Below are 19,824 nucleotides of genomic sequence, written 5' to 3'. Positions count from 1 at the left end.
CTGATCCCAGCCTGGGCATTCAGGTCACAGGGGCAAGCTTGGGAACTGACTTCACACCTCTCCACTCTTCCAGCTTCACAGATGGTTCCTATTTTCCTACGTATTTGCTGATTTGAAGATTCAGGAAAACGGGCCCTACACACCATGAATAGCCTTTGACATCTCCTCCCCATTTCCAAGACTGACTCTCCATGATTTCTAGGGTTCTCTCCCCAATCTTTGTTTCCATCTCCTTCTAGTACACCCCTGATAAAGAGACACAGAACCGCAGGTTTCAAAGAGGAAAAAAAAGCAAATTTGTTGTTGTTGGTAGGAGGGCACGGAGGGGAGGGCTTTTCACTCTCCCCAGCATCTTGTGGACGGGAGGTTGAGAGCAATAGAAAAGGCAGCAGACAGGGGCCAAGCCCCACTCTGTACAATATAGAAGAATCTGATATAGATACTTTGTATAAAAGCCACTTGTCCTGTTTGTGTCTCTTGCTGGCTGGTCAGGCTGGGGGGCTCTGGGGGACAAAGAAGCCAGGCAGGGGGTGGGCCAGGACTCCAGGACACCCCATGGCCCCATTCTCTGGCCGTCCCTTGTGGGGTCACTTTGGATCCTTGGTGGGGGCATAGCAGAGCTCCAGTGGTCGGGACACCTTCCAGAACTTCTCATTCACCAGCTCCAGGGTCAGGGAGCCATTCAGCGTCTACAGAGGTGACGGAAGGGGGAGCAGAAAAGTGAGTTGGAAAAGATGGTAAGATGAGAGGAAAAGTGACCAAAGGGAGAGGAAAGACAAAGAAACAATAAACGGGGCACAGCGAGGACACGGGCGATGGGGAAGAAGGACGGACACGGAAAGGAGACCGAGATGCAGAGGAGAGGGCGGGTCGCTGAGGCTGTCGGGTCTGCGGCTGCGCACCCCCCCTACCCTCTCCGCCCCCGACACTCAGGGGCGCTCACCGTGAAAGCCCCGCCCCCGGGAGCGATGTAGATGGTGTACTGCTTCTCGCTGACGCCCTCCAGACTGGGCAAGGCAGGCTCCTCAGGGCCGTCGGCTCCTCCGGCACCCCCACCCTCCCCTCCACCCCCATCAGGTCCCACGGTGGCATCAGAGGTGCCCCCTCCAGGCCCTCCCGGCTCCCCCGCCTCTTGCTGCTGCCTCCGCTCGAGAGCAATGCGCAGGGCCAAGTACTTGGAGAGATGGTCCACTGTGGCATTCCCAGTGGTCTTCACATACCTGGGTAGGAAAGGGGGCAGACTGAGGGCACAGACGCCTCAAATGGAGCCGCCAAGTGGGAGATGGGCACAGGGCCGCTGGGCTGGGGGCTCTTTCTGGGTCTGGGCGAGGCCCACTTGTGATGCAGACCATGGCCCTTGGTTTCTCAGTGGTCTGGGGAGGACGAGGCTCTCACCTAGTCTGGCAGTATTCTCCCTTCTCCACGAGCAGGGGGTGCGGCCGGAACACGAGCTCGATTTCTCCACCTGGCTCTGGGGGGCTGGGGGCCCCGGGAGGGCTTGGGGGGCCCAGGGTCCCCCCTCCCAGGGTTCCTCCCCGGTCACCCGAGTCTTCAGAGCCGGCGCCCCCACCCACCCCACCAGTGCCGCCCCCCCCTGTCCCTACACTGCTGCCCCCTGCGCCCCCTCCTCGGGGTCGCTTGGGAGCAGGGCCTGGGGCAGAGTCCGGGGCCGAGTCTGAGCTCACGTCCTCTCCATCCCCCTCTCCCTCCCCGGGCTCTCCTTCGCCCCCACTCATCGTCGTGGTCTGATCTGACCCGGGCATCGGCCGCCTCACACGCTGGGCCCTGTGGGAGCAAGTGGTCGAGATTAGAAAGCACCAAGGACAAGGGCTTTCGACTTTAAACTTCAGAGAATTAAGAAACCAGGGAAATCTCAACGATGATTCCTAATATTTATTCCATACTAATTATGTGCCAAGCACGTTGCTAAGTGTTTGCACTGATTGCCTCAAATTACACAAATCCTACAGATGCAGGTAATTATACCATTTTTTTAATGGCTGACGAAACTGAGGCTTAGAGAGGTTAAATCATTAGTCTGAGATCATAGTCGCTTTGCCTCTCAAAGTGTGGTCTAAGACCCAGTAGCACAGGCTTGAAGAAGCACAGAATCTGGGCCCAACTTCTGACCTACCGAATTAGAATGTACATGTTAAACAAAACTCAGGTAATTCAAATACACGTTGAAGACTGAGCGATGCTGCCCTAGGAGGTGATTTACTTCCCGGCAGTGTGACCCCAAAGCTTATGCTCAAAAGTCACTCTACTGCTCTAACTTCTAGAAAGTTAGAAGGCGAGGTATTCATTAAGAATAACAGTGCCAGGGACTTCTCTGGTGGTCCAGCGGCTAAGACTCTGCACTCTCACTGCAGGGGACCTGGGCTGATCCCTAGTCAGGGAACTAGATTCCACATGCTATAACTAAGACCCTCTGTAGCCAAATAAATAAGTATTAAGAAAAAAAACCAATAGTAGTGCTAGTTACTAACTAAAAAGCTCTGTTCACATCCACGACCTCCAGGCATGCAGTCAGATGGTGGTGGGCGCTCACGAGGCTGGGGCCTAGCAGCAGAGACCCCCAGGTGTCTGACCCGTGGCTCCTCCCATCGCCCCGCGTCCACCTCCCTGTGGCCCCCAAACCTGTGCATGGCCTGCATGCGCAGCCCCTCCTCGATGCTAGAGCTCAGCGCCTGCTGGTTGTGCAGGCGGCTGAGGCGGATGAGCACCCGGTCTTGGTGGGCCTCGTATTCCTCCCGGCTGGGGTAGATCTTAGAGATCAGAGCATCGAAGTTGGGGTCTGGCCGCAGAGACCGCTTGGATACCAGCTTCTTTCGGCAGGTAGGGCACTCCTTATTCCTGGGGTGGAAGAAAGGTGGCCCTGAGCCTTCAGTCACTGGGGACGGAGGGCCCGCTCTCTCCCCCTGCCCCCACCTCAAACACGTCCCTCCTGTTACCCGCTGCGCAGGGCTGTGACGATGCAGTCAGAGCAGAACCGGTGGAGGCACTCCTTGGTTGTCATCGTGTTCTTCAGCATGTCCAGGCAGATGGGGCACATGAGCTCTGAGTGCAGCGACCGGGGGGAAACCGCAATCTCGGTGCCATCCATGATGGCTTCCTGGAGACGGTGACGAGTGGAAAGGCGGTGGTGGAAAGAGGTAAAAGGGATCTTAGAAACAAGCAGTCCATGAAACTGGAGTCTTGAGAAATGCAGTGAGATGGCAGAATCTGGGTACCCCATTTGGCCACTTGAGGAAGAGAGAAATCCTAAGAGTAGGTGCTTTGAAATAGGATGATCTGAGGTTTGGCGATAGGCCTGGAGATGGGCACGGCACAGATTTTCCTTCTGGGGAAGACTTTAGTCAACAGAATTTCTTCCAGTGCGGTCCTGGGACTGCCTATATCAGAATCCCTTATGGTGCATGCTACAAATGCAGAGTCTGGGGTCCCATCCCATTACTGTTAGTGTGTGTGTGGGGACGGTGTGTGTGTGAGATCCGGCCCAGAATTCCATTTTTAATGCACTCCCAAGGGGAGTCTTAAATGCACACACTTATGATGCGGAACTGAAGACCAGGGAAGTTCATTTCAGCCTGTTTACTATCTTTCAAGTGAAGACAATAATACTTGGCTCTACCTCTCTGGCACGTCAGTTTTGAGGATTAAACGAGCTAAATGTGAAAAGTGATTCCAAAGCAGGGTAGGGAGTGAGAAGCTGGGTGGAAAAGGGGCCAAAAGTGGAAAAGCGGCTGTGAGAAGGGGGTCTGCGGATGGAGCCGTCTAGTGAAAGGCAGTAAGTTGCAGTCGGAGAGCCCCTGTCACCTGCGGGGTCCGGTGGAGCTCATACAGGCTCAGTTCCCACGTTTTGCTGGCGTTCTGGGCGTTCGCCGGCGTCGTCATGGTGACCGCACCACGGCTGCCCCGCCGCCGCGCCGGAGAGGTGGGCTGGCGGATGGGGGAAGGGTGTCAGGGGGCCCGGCCCTCGCGCGGACCCCGCCCTCCGGGGCTCCCCGCACCGCGCCCCCGCGCGGCCCCTCACCCGGGTCCCGCCGTCGGCGCCCCAGCCGCCGCAGCGCCGCTCCCGGGACCGGGCTCTCCGGCCGAGGCCGTCCGGTCCCCAGCCGCCGCTCAGACAGCAGCTCGCACCGCCGCCGCCGCCGCCGCCATGGCCCGGGCGCTGGGCCCTGCGTCACTTCCGCCCGCCCGCGCCCCCCCCGGCGGCGGGGACGTCACCCGGAGGCGCGCGCGGGTGGCAGCGCCGTGGACGCCGGTCCCCCGCCACCGCCGCCGCCATGGCCCGGGCGCTGGGCCCTGCGTCACTTCCGCCCGCCCGCGGCCCCCTCCCCCGGCGGCGGGGGACGTCACCCAGAGGCGCGCGCGGGTGGCAGCGCCGTGGACGCCGGTTCCCCGCCCCCGGGGCCCGCGCCGCGCGGGGGCCGCGCTCCTGTCCCCGGGCTGCCGCCGTCCCCTCCCCGAAGGCCCCGTGGGGTCCTCCGCTCCGCAGGGCGGGGCCCGGCGTCGCCGGACCCCGGGGAGGGGCCGCCTCCCCCCGGCCCGTGCCCCCGGCGGCTCTGAGGGCCTGCATGCCCGCTTCCCCCGCACGGCTTCTCCGCAGTCCCAGCCCGGGATCCCAGGGCGGAGGGGGGGAAAGCCGCAGAGGAGTCTCTGCCGCTGCCGTCCTCCGGCCCCGTGAACACGGCGGAGTCCCGACGTGCCCGGGATCCCCTCCCCACCCGGGGGACCTGCGCCGCCCTCCGCCTTGGCTCTCCCTACACCCTCCGACCCGCTCTCCCCCTCGAGGTTTGGGGGCGACGGCTCGGGACGTCCAGACTCAACTCTCGGCCAGAGCTAAAGACTCGAGAATTGCGTTTGGACAATCAGGAGCCGCGGCCCGGGGCGGGGGAGGAAGGCGCCCGGGAGGTACGGGGGGATGAAGGCACCACGCGGAAGCAGGGACACACACGCACCCGCACGAGGTGGGGCCCCTCTCGGGGACCGCGTGTGCGCGTGTCGTGGCGGGGGCGGGGGGCCCGCCAGGGGCCGAATGTCCGGAGCGGGAAGCGGGCATAAGTCTCCTCCAGGACTTCCCAGTAAAGGAAGGGTCGGGGAAGGAAGAGAAGAGGAAGGGGCAGACCATCCCCATTGAGGGCAGGGGATGAGAGGGGGTACAGGGGGCGGGGTGGAGGGAGAGATCCTGATGGGCGTCCTGTCTCCTCCAGCCTGAACTGGGGTGCCAGGACTTGGGTTGCAACTGCCAGGGGGTGGCCTGTCTCTGGGGCAATGCCGCAGTGGGTCCCCTCACCCCCTCCCCCGGTTCCCTCTACTTCCCTGTCCTCTCCTTCAGTCCGTGGCCAGTCCTTATGTGGGCTCCAGAGTCGATTAGCGCGGACCCCCTCCCCTTCCTCCTCCTCCCAGCCCCCTCCCTTCCTTCTGCTCTCCTCCAGCCCCTTTCATCGGCTGGCCCACTCCCCTAATCCTGGCCCCCTCCCCTAATCCCCCCATCCGACCCCTGGCCGGCTGCAGCTATTGTAAGGTGGAGAGAAAGGGGAGGGGGGACTCAGAGAAAGGAGAGGGGTGGGGGAGGGCCACCTGTTCCAAGACCCCCTCTCAGGGCTAGACTGGACACCAGGATGGGACCATGAACAAATCACCCTTGGGGACTGTAAGGACCCAGGGAATTGGGGGGAAGGGACTAGGGCTACAGGATCAGTGGCAGGGGGTGGGGCAGAGACCCCTCCCTCCAAAAGACCCAGAGTGTCACGCACACACAGTGACACACACTCTCGCCTCTCACACCCGGCGGCGGGGGTTGCCCTGGGAGACCAGGCAGTGAAAGGGAACAATCCTTCGCAAAAGGGAAAGGAGGGGGAGGTGGGGAAGGGTCTGAGGACTTGGACACAAGAAGAACCGGAGGTGGCAGGGAAGAGGTTTTGGAATTTATTAGGGTCACAAGCACCCCTGCCTCCCATATTCAGCATTCCTGAGCCATACACAGCCACCCCTTTTGTAGCCTGGGAACTCCGAGTCCTCATCAGCAGGAGGCCAGCAGAGCAGTGGGGGAGTGAGCAGAGTCCAGGGTCCTTGAGGCAGTTACATGAAAAGACCTCCTGGGAGGGGCAGAAACATTTGGACAGATGTGTAGGTGGAGACAAACCGGCTGCAGGGGAGGCGCCCACTTCTGTCCCTGGCCTCTGGGAACTCCTGCCCTTCCCTCGGTGGCTCCAGACTCCTCTCATTAGCTTTCTCCTATCGTCTGGGTTCGACTTCTCTGCCCTCTTCCTCCCCACGATGGCCTCATACCAGTGACTTCCACTGATGCCCCTGTGATGTATCCACTGTCTTCAGATGCCAAGAATGCGGCGACATCTGCCACATCTATGGGAGTGGAGGGGAGAGAGCAGAATCCTCACTCTCACAGGCCCAAAGTAGCTGTCACCTCCCACCAGAATCCTCCCCACCCCCCACTACCAATCTTGGTGAGACCCCCCTCAGATACCATAGACTTTCGGGTCTCTTCATTCAGTGCTCACCCTCAGGATTCCCCATATGTGCCATTGGGATCATTCCAGTCACCTGTAAGGAAAAACTCATGTGACTGAAAGTTTCTTTTGTGGGTTCCCTGTGCAGTTGTTGACTGTCTGCTGTTTGCGTTGCACTGGGCCCAGCAGCCTCTCTCTGAAGCCGGGAGAGGCTGGCCTCTGAATCATTCTGCCCTCCACCCACAGTCTCCTACCTTGTCCAGCACTTTCTGTGGCACTTTCTGGGTCATGGGTGTTCTAATGAACCCTGGGAGGACACTGTTGCAGCGGATCCCGTGTCTGTGGAAAGGTGAGTGTCTGCTGACTCCAGAGAGGACTGAACACTGACCCCTTCCTCTGATTTTTCACATGCCCCCAGGCGTCTGACCAACCGTCCAAGTTCCCGGGCTGCAGACTGGGTCAGCCCAATCACTCCAGCCTTGGATGCAGCATAGTTTGTCTGTCCCATGTTCCCCACCTATGGGTGCGCCGGAGACGTGGGATGAGTCAGGGGTCACAAGGAAGGGCTCTCCTCTCTGTGCCCACTTGACTGGCTCACCTCCTCCCAGCTCAGCCTGACCTTGCCTATGATGCTACTGATGTTGATGATGGAGCCAGGACAGCCGCTGGACACCAGGGCTTGGGCTGCAGCCTGAGTGACTAGAAAGATGCCCTGTGGGTGGAGCGGGAAAGTCAAAAGGCAGGAAGGATCAGTTGGGGTGACGGTCCTCCAACTCTCTCCCCAGGCTAGAGGACCCAGAAGTCACGGGTTCAGAGGTCACCACCTTGAGGTTGACAGCTATGACTTTGTCCCAGTTGTCCTCAGACATGTGGAGTAGAAATTCATCCCTGGTGATGCCCGCACAGGACACAACGACAGACGGCGGGCGAGAAAAGCAGGCCTGTGGCGGGGGGTGGGGCGGGGGTTACACACCGAGAAACCGTGCAGAGCCGAGGGCCGTGGAGGCAACATTATAGGGCTTTAAAGGGGCGAGGGCGTCTGGCTTTCACCTGCACTTGCTCCAGTAGGCGCCTGGCGGCCCCTGCCTCGGACACGTCAGCCTGGAAGGCGGCGTGGACTCCGCGGGGCGCCCGCTCCTCGCTCCCCGGCCCTCCCAGCAGCTGCACCGTCTGCCGCGCCGCTGCCTCGTCCAGGTCGCAAGCGGCTACGGCGGCACCCTCGGCGGCGAGGCGCACGCTGACGGCGCGGCCGATGCCGCCGCCCGCACCTGGGACGGGAGAGGACAAGCGGGCGCGGGGTCAGAGGTCAGCGGGGCGCAGAGGTAGTAAGACCCGGGCCGGAGATCAGGGCGACTGCGCGGCCCGACGGCGCGCCCCGGACGTCACGGTGGCACCCCAATCCGCCCGAGAGAGGAGCCCCCCACCTGTAACCAGTGCCAGCGCGGAGCGCAGTCGGAGCGGAGACGCCATGACAGCCAGCGGCCGGGCGGGGCCCCACGCTGGGCCACTCCGAGCGCAGAGGGGGCGCGGCTAGCGCGGAGCCGAGCCAATCGAAGCCCGGCCGGTGGCCACAGGCGGGGCCGGCCCCCAGCCGCGGGGGCGTGACCAGGCGCCGCCGCTGGGGGGCCTGGGGAGCCGAGGGAAGGGGGCCCCAACCCCCCGAAAAAGACAAAGACTGCGCGTAGAACGCAAGGTCCGAGGGTTTTATTTCCGGTCCCCACCCCTCCTCTATTCAAAGTAATATAAAAGAATAGAAACAAACAAAAAAATCAGGCCATGAGATTAGCAACTAGCCATTCCCGCCCCGCCCCCCAATCACTCCCAAATCAGGTCACACGATTGACGTTTATCCCCGACTTCTGCTACTCCCTTTGTGGAGGGCTCTGGTCTTCCCTGGAGCCTCCACCAACAGGCGGGAGAGAGGGAGGTGGGCCCTGGAGAAGCCTGTGCGTGGCGGCTTGGTCCTCTGTGAACAGGCAGGGTGGGGGACGTGGGGTAGGACTCCTCTCCTTCGGCCTTCCGGCTCTAGTCCTCAAACCCAGCAACATGGTCAGCACGTGCCCAACACTAGGGACCCTCTGGACTTCATCCTCACCTCTGCAGCCCCTGCATGACTGCCCGATCTTGACAGCCCTCAAACCAAAGTCACCATTTCCCTAGGATACAACTCTCTCCTTCGGCAGATGTCCTAGGCCAGGACCCCCAGCCTCCACAGACCCCTGACCTGGAGGGCTTAGAGGCTAGAGGTTTGGGGCTGGTTTACCCCATCTCTCACTCGAGGTGGGCAATCAACACCATCATGACAACTCCCCCCAACAGCCCCAGCACCTCCAGAAGTGACTGCAATGGTGATGCCTCCCTCAGCAGCTCAGGCAACACCGACACTGTTGCTACATAGATAAAGCCACCAGCAGTGAATGGCAGGATCCAGCCAGGACCTGCGCCACCGGCAACTTCACTGCCCACTGCCCCTCCTTCAGTTAGAAGGGCACAGGCTGTGCCTGCCAGTGCCCCTACTGCCGTCAGTAGTTGTAGACGCATCGCCTGGTGGGCAGAAAAGAGAGAGAGGCACTCATCAACGTCTGAAGGTTATCGGTGGTTTAGACATGGCTGGAATGGTCTAGGAGTGCATGAATAGGGTGCATGTCCTTGGAAACTAAAGAGTAAAGCAAAAAGAGGGGGGGGCTAGAATAGACACTTTCTGAAAGATCTTAAAGAGTTCCCTTTCCACAGACCTTCTGACTCAACAGGTCACGGTAGGGGGCATGGTGTGAAAGACCCCTATACTATTCAGATGGTTTCTGGATTACAGCTCAAGAACTACTGAACTGCACGACAAACACAACTTCTTCCTTTTCACTACTAGAGGATCCACTGTCACCAATACAGGCATACCTCAGAGATACTGTGAGTTCAGTCCCAGACCATCACAATAAAGCAAGTCACATGAATTTTTTAGTTTCCCAGTGCATGTAAGTTATATTGACACTATCCTGTAAGTGTGCAGTAGCATTATACCTACAATGTAAGAGCTTAATTAAAAAATACCGATTAAAAAAGGCTAACCATCACCTAAGCCTTCAGCAAGTTGCAATCTTTTTGCTATAGTAACAGCAAAGATCACAGATCAAGGTAACAATAATGAAAATGCTTGAAATGTTGCAAGAACTACCAAACTGTGACTCAGATGTGAAGTAAACAAACAGTGTTGGAAGAAAGGTATCAAAAGACTTGCTCAACAGAGTGTTGCTACAAATTTGTAAAAAATGCAGTATCTGCTAAGTGCAATACAGAAACACAATAAAACACATAAAAGTATGCCTGTAGTACAATTTGTTTCAAACTCATGAGTGGCAGTCTGGTTTGGGGCTAGGTGAGCAGAGGGTAAAGGGCTTGAGGTAACCATGTTTGGTGTACACCATCACCAACCTGCTTTTTGCTGCAGCCAGACTGGACCAAGATGGCAAAGTCTCCGACTTCATGGGGCACCTCATGTAGCAGAACAGTCATTGTGGTCAGGATCCCCAGCCCCCGGCCCCCTCGAAATGAAGCACCAATGGCTAGACCATCCGTGAAGTTGTGTGCCAGGTCTGCAGCCAAGTTCAGGTACCCTGATACACGTAGGTCTTTTACAGGAGAAAGGGAAGATGAAAGAGTTAGAGGCATTCATCACCCCTAGTCCCAGCCATGATCAACCATTATCACATCTCCCCGAGAGACCAGTTCATATCCAGCCCTAGTATTTCCCAGACACCTGCCATCACCCACAGCGCTATTTCCAGCAATTCACAACTATGTCTCTGGCCCAAGCCTATGGAACCCTGGCTCTCACCTGACCCTGCTTTCTCCTCTTCAGTGTTCTGAGGTCTCACTGGCCCATCTTTGGGCCTTGTACTCCCCCCTCTCCTCTTCCTCAATGCCCCTGCCTCCTTTTCTTCTTCCTCTGAGCTCTGTTTCTCCTTCGAAGAACGCTCTGTACGTGAAAAAAGGAATTGGTGTAAGCGGAGAACAAAGATCTGCCAATATATCCTCACAAGGCTAGTCTCCTCCCACTTCAGAACCTTCAAATGAGGAGATCCAAAGGTAGGCAATGTGGCTTTCAGAAAAATTGTTCCTGGGCTCACCCTGTCTTCCATGTTCATGACTTTCATGTGTGTGACCATGAGCATGTCCATGTCCGTGACTGTGTCCATGTCCTCCTTTTACATGTCTCACAAATTTCTCCACCACAAGAAAGGCGACAATTCCACTGAGGACCCACAGTCCTACAGAGAGAATGGGGCCCTGGCCTGGGAATAGATGCATTGAGACATTAAGGGAGATGTGGATTCTGGACTCTTCCTCCCCAAGCATAGGAGAAGAACAGGAGAGATAGACCTTCTCCAGCACCCCAACCCGTGTCTCCACCCGCCCCTTCCTCACCACTGTGGGAATGTCCATGTCCTGGCTGCTCCAGAGGGTGGTGAGAATGAGGTTCTGGAAGAAGAGGGAGAAAAGGCCAGATGAGGGAACCAAGCAAGGGGTGTGTATTTGCAGGAACACTAGAAGGTGAAGGGTCACAAAGGGGAAAGAACAGTCTTGCCCAAAGACTAAAATTCATTAAGATTTGAGGTAGAAGCTAAAGATCACTTACCCAAAGCATGAGGAATGAGGTGCAGGAAAGCATCTCCCAAGAGCCCACCAGAAGCAAAACTCAGCAAGATCTGGAGCAAAGAGCGGTGGCGAGCGGAGTTTGACTCCACAGGGATAAGAAAGAGGACGAAAAATGGAGCTGCAGAGATCAGCACCGTGGCCCCCAGTGCCTGGTGAGGGAGAGTCAAGGGTTAAGAGGTGTGGGGTTTCCCAACAATACAGCATCAGCCTCCCTCTGCCCCATCCCCAGGGGACTCACATAGGCCCAGAGAGTGACAGTGTCCAGGTCCTGCTTGACGCCTAGAGCCCCAGACTCCCCATAGCCTCCATGACTGTGCTCATGGTCATGTCCGTGTCCTCGGTGGTGGAGGCTCTCATGGGAGTGGCCGTGACTATGGCCATGGTGCAAATCCTCGTGTGCATGTCCGTGGTCGTGACCGTGGGTATGCCCATGCCAGATGCTCTCGTGAGTGTGGCCGTGGCCATGGGCATGGCTGTGTCCGTGGTGGAAATCCTCATGTGAGTGCCTGTGGCTGTGGCCGTGGAAGTCCTCGTGCAGGTCTTCGTAAAGGTCTCCATGACCCCCGTGTCCGGCCACTAGCAGCCCCAAGGCCGCCCAGGTCAGCAGTCCCACGGCCACCCAGCGGGGGGCCCCCAGGCCTCTGGCCATCACGCTGACCAGAGGGACAGAGACAGTGACTCCACTTGGCCCTCACTTCTACACCCATGAGGGGTCCGCTTTACTCCGTTCGCGCCCACCGTCCACTTCTATGGGCCGCTCCCCCATTCCGTTCTGTCCCCACCCACATTGTTCCCGAGACTCTATCCCGAGCCCCTTCCCTGATACAGGGCCCCCGGGACTCCGCTCTAGGCTTCGATCCTCCACTTTATGGACTCTCTGGGCTCTCGTCTCTATGACCCGCAAGGTGAGGGAAAGGGCCTGGAAAGGACAGTAGAGAAAAGCAGGGAATTCTCACCGGCTCCGGGATCCTCTCCTTTCCCGGTTTACTCGGACGTGGCAGTCCCGCCCCTAGCTCCCGCGAGAACTTGGGAGTCCCGTTCTACCTCGGTCCCAGCACCTTTACCAATATGGCCGCACTCCGGGTGGCGGGGATGCGGACCAGCCTTGGCGCGCATGCGCGGACGTGGAGGTTATTTAAGGGGATGCCTGGCGAGACTGGCTAACAGGCTGGAGAAGACCGCCTCCTCCGTTTCCAACTAGACGAGGGGGCGGGAACTAGCGCGAAGACTTCCCGTCTATACCAAGATGGCTGCCACACTGGCGCTGTCATTTTGGTACAGGGCCGGGCGAAGCGCTTAGTTTGACCCGGTTGAAGCCAGAGTCGTTTTCTCTGGGGCTTCCTCGTGCTCGGCTCGTCCCCCCGAGCGGTCCTCGGCAACCCCTGGTGCCGCTCGGCGTCCCTACACTCAGCTGGGAGTCATGTCTTGGGCTGCGCGCCCGCCCTTCCTCCCCCAGCGGCATGCCGCAGGGCAGTGTGGGCCGGTGGGGGTGCGAAAAGAAATGCATTGTGGGGTCGCGTCCCGGTGGCGGCGGCGGCGGCCCTGGCTGGATCCCGCGGCGGCGGCGGCGGCGGCGGCGGCCGGAGGACAGCAGGCCCCGGAGCCGGAGCCGGGGGAGGCTGGACGGGACGGGATGGGCGACAGCGGGCGGGGTGAGTGAGCCCGCAGACGGGCCCGAGCGCCGAGACCCCGACACCGGCGGCCCCTTCCCCCTCCCGGGCGCTCTCCCGGGCGCCCCCGCCCCCTTGTTTGTAAACACGCGTCCCCTCCTCCCGGGGGCCGCAGTGCCCTGCCCCCGGGGCGGGGCGGCCAGGGGGCGCTTCCGTTCTCCCAGCGGCGGCCGCCGGAGGCCCGGCTGCCCCGCTGTCCCCGGCGCAGGGCCCCGGTCCTCGAGCCTGAGGACCCTGGACATTGGGAGGCGAGTTCCGCGCCCTCGGCGGGGTCTCTCTCCCCTGCACGTTCGGGCGGCGAGCTGGGAGTGCAGAGGCTGGCGGGTTCCCCCCACGTGCTGCCCCACCCACACGAGACGCCTCCGGCCTGGGGTGGCCAAATTCACTATTTGGAGCTTGCCTCCCCTCAGCTCTCCTCCTCTTGTTTATCAGCCCCCTCCTCCCACCACGATTAGGGGTTCAGCCCTTGTTTGGCAGTAGGCTGCCTCTGGACTTGGGAACGGGTGGAATGGGGGCGCGGTGGGGAAATCAGAGAGAAAGAATGGAAGTCTCCCGTTGGGCGATCCAAGACTCATTTTCTCTTTTTGTCTCTCCTGTCTCTGTGTGTCTGTGCCTGTGTGTACCCTCCCTCACCACCCCCCCCAGACTCGCGGAGCCCAGACAGTTCCTCCCCAAATCCCCTTCCCCAGGGGGCCGCTCCCCCTTCTCCTCCCGGACCACCCTTACCCCCTTCAGCAGCTGCGTCCCTTGGAGGTTCTGGGGCTCCACCCCCACCCTCGATGCCACCCCCACCACTGGGCTCCCCCTTCCCAGTTATCAGCTCTTCCATGGGGTCCCCCGGCCTGCCCCCTCCAGCTCCCCCAGGATTCTCCGGGCCTGTCAGCAGTCCCCAGGTGAGAGGTTGTGACCCACTTAACTGCCGCTCCGCTTTCGTTTCCTTGTTTTCCTCCTGACTCCAGATCCTTGTATGAACTTCCCTGGTCCCCTGAACTTCTAGTCTTGGCAGGCTTGTGGTCCTTGTGAAACCCCTGGCCCTTCCTGAGGTGCCACTGAACTTTCAGTGCACGCCTCCTCCCCAGTACTATAAAAGAACCTATTATTCTTGAGGTCCCTTTTGTCTATCAGTGGGTTTTTTGCCTTTTTGGTCCCATCTGCCCTTCTAAGATAAAAGCCCTTTGGGGCCACTGTGTTGCACGGTTTCAGGGGACCGTTATGTCTCATCTCCTCGGGGTTGTGCTCCAGGGGTGGCCCTTCCCAGGCACGGCGCGTAGTGTTCTTTGCAGCGTGCAGTGCAGGGCCCCGCCTAGGCGGTAGAGAATGACGTCCGTCCCCTCTGAGAGATTATCCTTCCCAGTGAGTCTCCCTGTGACTTCCCTATTTCCCCCATCCCAGATTAACTCAACAGTGTCGCTCCCTGGGGGTGGGTCTGGCCCCCCTGAAGATGTGAAGCCACCAGTCTTAGGGGTCCGGGGCCTGCACTGTCCACCCCCTCCAGGTGGCCCTGGGGCTGGCAAACGGCTATGTGCAATCTGCGGGGACCGAAGCTCAGGTATGGGGCTCAGAGGACTAGCAGGGAGGAAGAGAGTGTGTGTACCACGTACCGTCATCTGGGGGATTCCCAGGGGCTCGTGAGGTTTTGTTTGAGCTAGTGAACTGGGAGAGGCGTGATGAGAATTGAGGAACCTCCGGCTTAGATTTGGGGTGGGGGTTGGTCAGAGGGGGGAGGGGACTGGTCTAGGGTTTTTGAACCCTGAGAAGAATGGAACTGTATCATCCCTCACGTCCTGGTTCGCTAAGTTTGCTGGGGTCGTGTGGGCAGGAGGGAGTGGACAGGAGCCCTCGGGGCCCAGGGTGTGCGTGCGTGCAGTCTCACTGCCCTTCCTCTCGTCTCGCAGGCAAACACTACGGGGTTTACAGCTGCGAGGGCTGCAAAGGCTTCTTCAAGCGCACCATCCGTAAGGACCTGACCTACTCGTGCCGGGACAACAAGGACTGCACGGTGGACAAGCGCCAGCGGAACCGCTGTCAGTACTGCCGCTACCAGAAGTGCCTGGCTACTGGCATGAAGAGGGAGGGTAAGGGGCCTCCCCTTGTGCCCTGTGGGAGGAGGGGAGGGAGCAGTTCCGGGACCGCCCTCTCTGGAAGGCGGGGCCCCTCTCTCTCCTCCAGAGGGCGCTGTTTCATTCCTCTCTCCCATGCACATCCGCTCTCCTCCCTGGTACCCTGATCTGGTCCCTTGAGTTTCCTTCTTAATGGTTCTGCCACTCGGGCCTGAACCTCTGACCACCACCCACCCCCTCACCCCGGGCTGGTGCTAGGATCACTTTTCCTTCCCCAGGATGGTTTCTCTAGCTCCCCCTCTCTAACCAAATTGGCTTTTCTTCTCTTTGAGCCTGCCTTCCACTCTCGCCTCTTGTCTCCGTGGTATCTGTGTTGGCTTCTCCAGACTCTGGGACGGTGCTCTCTTAAACTGCAGCCTTTACTAAAAGACCCCCAAAACATCTTTCCCTCTTTTTTCTCTCTGTTTTAAGTCTGATTCTGAAATCCTGAGAGAGATGCTTTAGGGAGCTTATATTGGTCACCTGCCTCATTTTAGAGAAGATGAGCCTGAAGCCTGGCTTTCCCAAGGTCATGCAACAAAAGAGTGACAGGCCTGGGATCAGAACCCATGTCCCTGAAGACCCAGGCCCAGGGCACCTCCTCCGGCCGCGTGGCTGAGTCAGAAGAACACCAGATTTGCAGTTAGGAACACTTGGGTTTAGATGTCTGCTGTGCCGTGTATCCTGTGAACTTGGACAGAGTGTTTTAAGGAACTGCCTCAAAATTGTTCTCTTTAAAAATTGGGTCAGGAGCTCACAGGGTGGCTGTAATACTGGAGTGAATGTTGAAGCACGCTTGGCGTGTTTCTTCATATGTAGTAGGCCTTCTGTTTAAATGTTAGCTTTCTGTCTAATTTCTCTGTCCACCTCTTTTACTTCTTGGAGTAGTCATCTGTTCTTTCATAACTCCTGTGTCTAGACTGCCACAAATATGCTGTGGTTTCAAGTGACTTCCCCAGTTGCTATAAATATCTTCTGAGTTAGGCCAGGAGACCCCAGTATGGCCCTAAGGACACTTTGGAATCTCCTCATGGCTGGCTGCTGACTCTCCATTTTTCTCTTCTCCTTCCCCCTCCCCCTTAGCTGTACAGGAGGAGCGTCAGCGGGGGAAGGACAAAGACGGGGATGGGGAGGGTGCCGGGGGAGCCCCCGAGGAGATGCCTGTGGACAGGATCCTGGAGGCGGAGCTTGCTGTGGAGCAGAAGAGTGACCAGGGCGTGGAGGGTCCTGGGGGGACTGGGGGCAGCGGCAGCAGCGTGAGTGCTCTCCTTCCTGCTGGGGTGGGGGCGCCACGGGCTAGGGCTGTGCTATGTCCCACTCCCGTCCCTTCCCCTCACCACCCTTCACACTGCCGGGGGCTGGAAGTGCCCCCAGACACAGTCTCACATCTGAGGTGGGCGCAGTAGCGTCCTCTGTCCTCACTCCCAAAACAGCCACAGGCAAGTCCCAAAGTAACAGTTGTCTTCCTGAATGCCAGAAGAGCAGGAGTGGGTTCAGATGGGGCTTGAAGAGACTGCAGATAAGGTGCTGGTTTAGTCGCTAAGTTGTGTCCGACTTTGTGACCCCATGGGCTGTAGCCCACCAGGCTCTTCTGTCCATGGGATTTTCCAAGCAAGGGTACTGGAGTGGGTTGTCATTTCCTTCTCCAGAGGATCTTCCCCACCCAGGGATTGAACCTGGGTCTCCTGCTTTGCAGGTGGATTCTTTACTGAATGAGCCACCAGGGAATTGTCCAAAGTATTTTATGATTGGGGGTTTCCCAGTGTGCTTCCAAACCTCCTGTAACTCTGAGCCCTCATCCCTGCAGCCAAATGACCCCGTGACCAACATCTGCCAGGCAGCTGACAAACAGCTCTTCACGCTTGTTGAGTGGGCGAAGAGGATCCCTCACTTTTCCTCCTTGCCTCTGGATGACCAGGTCATATTGCTACGGGCAGGTCAGTGACCTTGGACCCCTTGGACCTCTTGTCTTTGGACCCCTCTTGGACCTCCTGACCTTCAGGGACCCAAGTGACCTTACCTTACGTTTTCAGGGAGCCAGTCTCGTTGACCTCACCCCCTCTTCTCCCCTTCCTTCAATGTGCTCTCCACCCTGTGGCCTCGTCCCTGGCCCCTGACCCTTGTGGGCACCCCCCCGCCCCCCCCCAGGCTGGAACGAGCTGCTGATCGCCTCCTTCTCTCACCGATCCATCGATGTCCGAGATGGCATCCTCCTCGCTACAGGTCTCCATGTGCACCGCAACTCGGCCCATTCCGCAGGCGTGGGAGCCATCTTTGATAGGTCAGTGGCCCTCAGCTGGGCTGGCCTGGTGGTCGCGGGGGCGGGGCTATAGGCTGGTCCGTGTCCAAGGCTGGCTGAGCTGTGACCTTTGAGTGACCTGCAGGTCCCTCTCCAGGGTGCTGACAGAGCTAGTGTCCAAAATGCGGGACATGAGGATGGACAAGACAGAACTTGGCTGCCTGCGGGCAATCATTCTGTTCAATCCAGGTAAGAGGAGGGCTGCCCCTGTTCCTCAAGACCCAGGCAGCCTTGCAGCCGCCTCTTCTTCGGAGACTCCTCAGTTACCCAGCTGCCCCCCTCAACCTAGAAATCTCCCAGCTGACCAAGAGGAACCCACATTCGTTGAAAAACATTCCCTTTCCGATCGCATCCCCCAGACCCTTTGCGCCCCGCTTCCCTGGCCAGGCATTTGGTGAAGGGTGTGTAGGTGGTGCCCAGAAGGAACATCGTGTGGGCCATGTCTCCTCATTTGTCCTGGTTTGATTGGTCCTCCTTCCTCTTCCTCCTCTCTTCCTGCCATCCCAGATGCCAAGGGCCTCTCCAACCCCAGCGAGGTCGAGGTCCTGCGAGAGAAAGTATATGCATCCCTGGAGACCTACTGCAAACAGAAGTACCCTGAGCAACAGGGCCGGTGAGACGGCGCTGAGGGGCCCCGGGCCGGCCCCGGGGTGGGGGTGCCACCAGGGCGTGTTCAGGGCCCGCGGGGCCCCAGCTCTTACTCAGCATCTCCCGTGCCCTCAGGTTTGCCAAGCTGCTGCTTCGTCTTCCTGCTCTCAGGTCCATAGGCCTTAAGTGTCTAGAGCATCTGTTTTTCTTCAAGCTCATCGGTGACACCCCCATCGACACCTTCCTCATGGAGATGCTTGAGGCTCCCCACCAGCTGGCCTGAGCCCACACGCAGACGTGCTGTTCCTCACGCTGGGGGAGGGCACAGCGGCAAGGGACTCTGGGCCTTGGGGCAGGGTGGGGAGGGACTGTGTTCCTAGAATCTTGATGGGATGGAGGAGCACAGGGCAGAACTGATGCCTCCAGGGGGTGTCCTAAACCCTGTAAGGGTTTGCTTGAGGTCCCAAGTCAGAGGGACCCAGACCACTGGTGGGCCTCTCCCTGCGGCGGCCTCGAGTCTCCGAGTTTGTCTGGCTCTGCCATGGTCTGGGGGGCTTTCAGAACTCCAGCCTGGAGTGGCCTCTCCTCCCCCAGCACAAAGCCCCGTCCTTGCTCCCAGGTCCTTGCTGCTCCTCTTGCCTCACTCGGCATCCCCATCTGAAGAATGGAAAGAGAACTCCCGCAGAGATGGATATTGGGGGGCAGGCCCCCCAAACTGATGGACACGGGAGGAAAGCTCTGCCAGGCCTTCCTCTAACCCAGCCTGGCAGATGGGGCTTCTCTGGAAGGAGGGGACCCTGTCACTGTCTCCTGGCCAGAGTCCCGTCTCACACTTCCCCACCTCTGGCAGTCAGACTGAGAAGGTCCCAGGCTCTGCGGGGTGAGCCTGGGGCTGCAGAGAAAGGTGGTGGTGGTGGTGGTGAAGGGGTGGTGGGAACCCATCTGCTATTTTTAATTTCCTCGAGGACAGAGACTTGCAGTTAGACTCAAAGAAGTACTGTACTTCCCCAGGTTGACTAAGAGATGCCAGTGGTGGAGGTGGTGTCTGGGAAAGGCAGGGCCTGGGGTGCTCTGGGTTCTCTGCGGCTCTTCTGTCTGTGTTGGGGAAGGGGCCTGGGCTGAGGTCAGGGCCGGGGTGGTGAGTAGTCCTCAGGCCTTTCCCGTCTCAGCTCCCCCTGCAGCCCCGGGCTCACCCCGCAGAGCCTGGGGCACTGAGTGTCCTGGCCTGACTGAGGGGAGATGGCCGGCCTGCGGAGGTGAGGTGCTGGGGCTGCATGACTTCTGCCCTGCGGCTCTTCTCTCCGGGGTTCCCTTCCCCTATCTTTCACTCACATAAAATTGCTTTCAAATTAAAATCGCTGTTTTCTGGACTGAGGTGACTGCCTTGGGGGTGGGGAGGAGCGCCGCCCCGGGCCGCGGGTGGGAGGGTATCCGGTGGGGCGCGCTCCCTGGACGCCGCGGCTGCCGCCGTAGTTCCTTGGGGCTGGGAGGCGGGCGAGGAGGGGCGGCGGGGGGGTGGACACAAGGCGCGCTTTGTGGTGAGGGAGGGGGCCGAGGGTGCGCCGGGCCGGGGCGGGGCGGCCGTGGAGGAGGGCGGCCGGCTCTCAAAGGCGCCTTGTTCGCCGGCGCCCTCCCAGCGCCAGCGGGCGGCGGCGCCTCGGCTCGCTCCGGGCGGCCCTTCGGCCGCGCCACGGGCTCCGGGCAGACCCGGCGCCGTGCCCGCCCGTGGGGGCGCCCTGGGCGCGGAGCGCCGCGGCCTTCCCCGGCGTTGCCCGCCTGGAGGCGGCCTCGTCCCCGAGTGACCCCGATTCCCGGACTCTGCCAACCCGCGTGGCCGCCCCCCGCCGCCCCCCTCCGCGACTGGATGCCTCTCCACCTGGGCTCCAGGATGCCCTTACGTGGTGGCCCCCTCTCCATCCCCTGGGACCCGATCAGCCTGTATGTGCGTCTGTCCAGTCTCTGGCCTCCCCTCTAGGGCCCCCCGCCCAGCCTCAACCGGCCCCCCCCCCCCCACGCTCCCCGCGGCCGTCGGGTTGCAG

At 59.7% G+C, this 19,824-nt stretch overlaps 4 protein-coding genes across 10 annotated transcripts; 1 reads left to right on the top strand and 3 right to left on the bottom strand.

Moving 5' to 3' along the window:
* Nucleotides 1-272: 272 nt before the first annotated feature.
* On the bottom strand, nt 273-4,337 carry RING1 (ring finger protein 1). Its single transcript, XM_069563152.1, has 7 exons — nt 4,037-4,337; nt 3,820-3,942; nt 2,955-3,115; nt 2,641-2,856; nt 1,396-1,785; nt 944-1,220; nt 273-689 (listed from the first exon to the last, which is right to left on the bottom strand). The coding sequence occupies exons 2-7, from the start codon at nt 3,895-3,897 to the stop codon at nt 588-590; spliced, it is 1,224 nt and encodes a 407-aa protein (XP_069419253.1). The 5' UTR covers nt 3,898-3,942; nt 4,037-4,337; the 3' UTR covers nt 273-587.
* A 1,574-nt stretch (nt 4,338-5,911) lies between these two features.
* Nucleotides 5,912-8,153, bottom strand: HSD17B8 (hydroxysteroid 17-beta dehydrogenase 8). 5 transcript variants are annotated; one of them, XR_011251190.1, is made up of 9 exons: nt 7,901-8,153; nt 7,527-7,744; nt 7,301-7,417; nt 7,075-7,188; nt 6,908-6,993; nt 6,731-6,815; nt 6,494-6,570; nt 6,298-6,372; nt 5,912-6,104 (listed from the first exon to the last, which is right to left on the bottom strand). XR_011251190.1 is itself a non-coding variant. In XM_069563153.1 (9 exons), the coding sequence occupies exons 1-9, from the start codon at nt 7,944-7,946 to the stop codon at nt 6,088-6,090; spliced, it is 801 nt and encodes a 266-aa protein (XP_069419254.1). In that variant the 5' UTR covers nt 7,947-8,153; the 3' UTR covers nt 5,912-6,087. The 5 variants fall into 5 exon arrangements, 2 of the variants coding, with proteins under 2 accessions (XP_069419254.1, XP_069419255.1); XR_011251191.1 differs by having other exon boundaries at nt 7,096-7,188; XM_069563153.1 differs by having other exon boundaries at nt 6,528-6,570.
* Nucleotides 8,154-8,165: 12 nt separating this feature from the next.
* Nucleotides 8,166-12,591, bottom strand: SLC39A7 (solute carrier family 39 member 7). Its single transcript, XM_069563151.1, has 8 exons — nt 12,086-12,591; nt 11,368-11,782; nt 11,110-11,278; nt 10,899-10,952; nt 10,601-10,765; nt 10,309-10,449; nt 9,906-10,102; nt 8,166-9,020 (listed from the first exon to the last, which is right to left on the bottom strand). The coding sequence occupies exons 2-8, from the start codon at nt 11,776-11,778 to the stop codon at nt 8,748-8,750; spliced, it is 1,410 nt and encodes a 469-aa protein (XP_069419252.1). The 5' UTR covers nt 11,779-11,782; nt 12,086-12,591; the 3' UTR covers nt 8,166-8,747.
* RXRB (retinoid X receptor beta) lies at nt 12,295-19,140 on the top strand. 3 transcript variants are annotated; one of them, XM_069563148.1, is made up of 10 exons: nt 12,295-12,781; nt 13,445-13,692; nt 14,192-14,348; nt 14,695-14,874; nt 15,982-16,154; nt 16,706-16,835; nt 17,047-17,179; nt 17,283-17,386; nt 17,705-17,810; nt 17,921-19,140. In XM_069563148.1, the coding sequence occupies exons 1-10, from the start codon at nt 12,550-12,552 to the stop codon at nt 18,066-18,068; spliced, it is 1,611 nt and encodes a 536-aa protein (XP_069419249.1). In that variant the 5' UTR covers nt 12,295-12,549; the 3' UTR covers nt 18,069-19,140. The 3 variants fall into 3 exon arrangements, with proteins under 3 accessions (XP_069419249.1, XP_069419250.1, XP_069419251.1); XM_069563149.1 differs by having other exon boundaries at nt 12,341-12,781; nt 17,295-17,386; XM_069563150.1 differs by lacking the exon at nt 12,295-12,781 and adding an exon at nt 12,927-13,047.
* The last annotated feature ends 684 nt before the right edge of the window (nt 19,141-19,824 follow it).

Source organism: Ovis canadensis, chromosome 20, assembly GCF_042477335.2.
Source record: "Ovis canadensis isolate MfBH-ARS-UI-01 breed Bighorn chromosome 20, ARS-UI_OviCan_v2, whole genome shotgun sequence".
In the NCBI taxonomy this organism is placed as follows: domain Eukaryota; kingdom Metazoa; phylum Chordata; class Mammalia; order Artiodactyla; family Bovidae; genus Ovis; species Ovis canadensis.
Note: the sequence above shows the minus strand (reverse complement) of the source record. Positions and strands in the feature narration are given on the sequence as shown.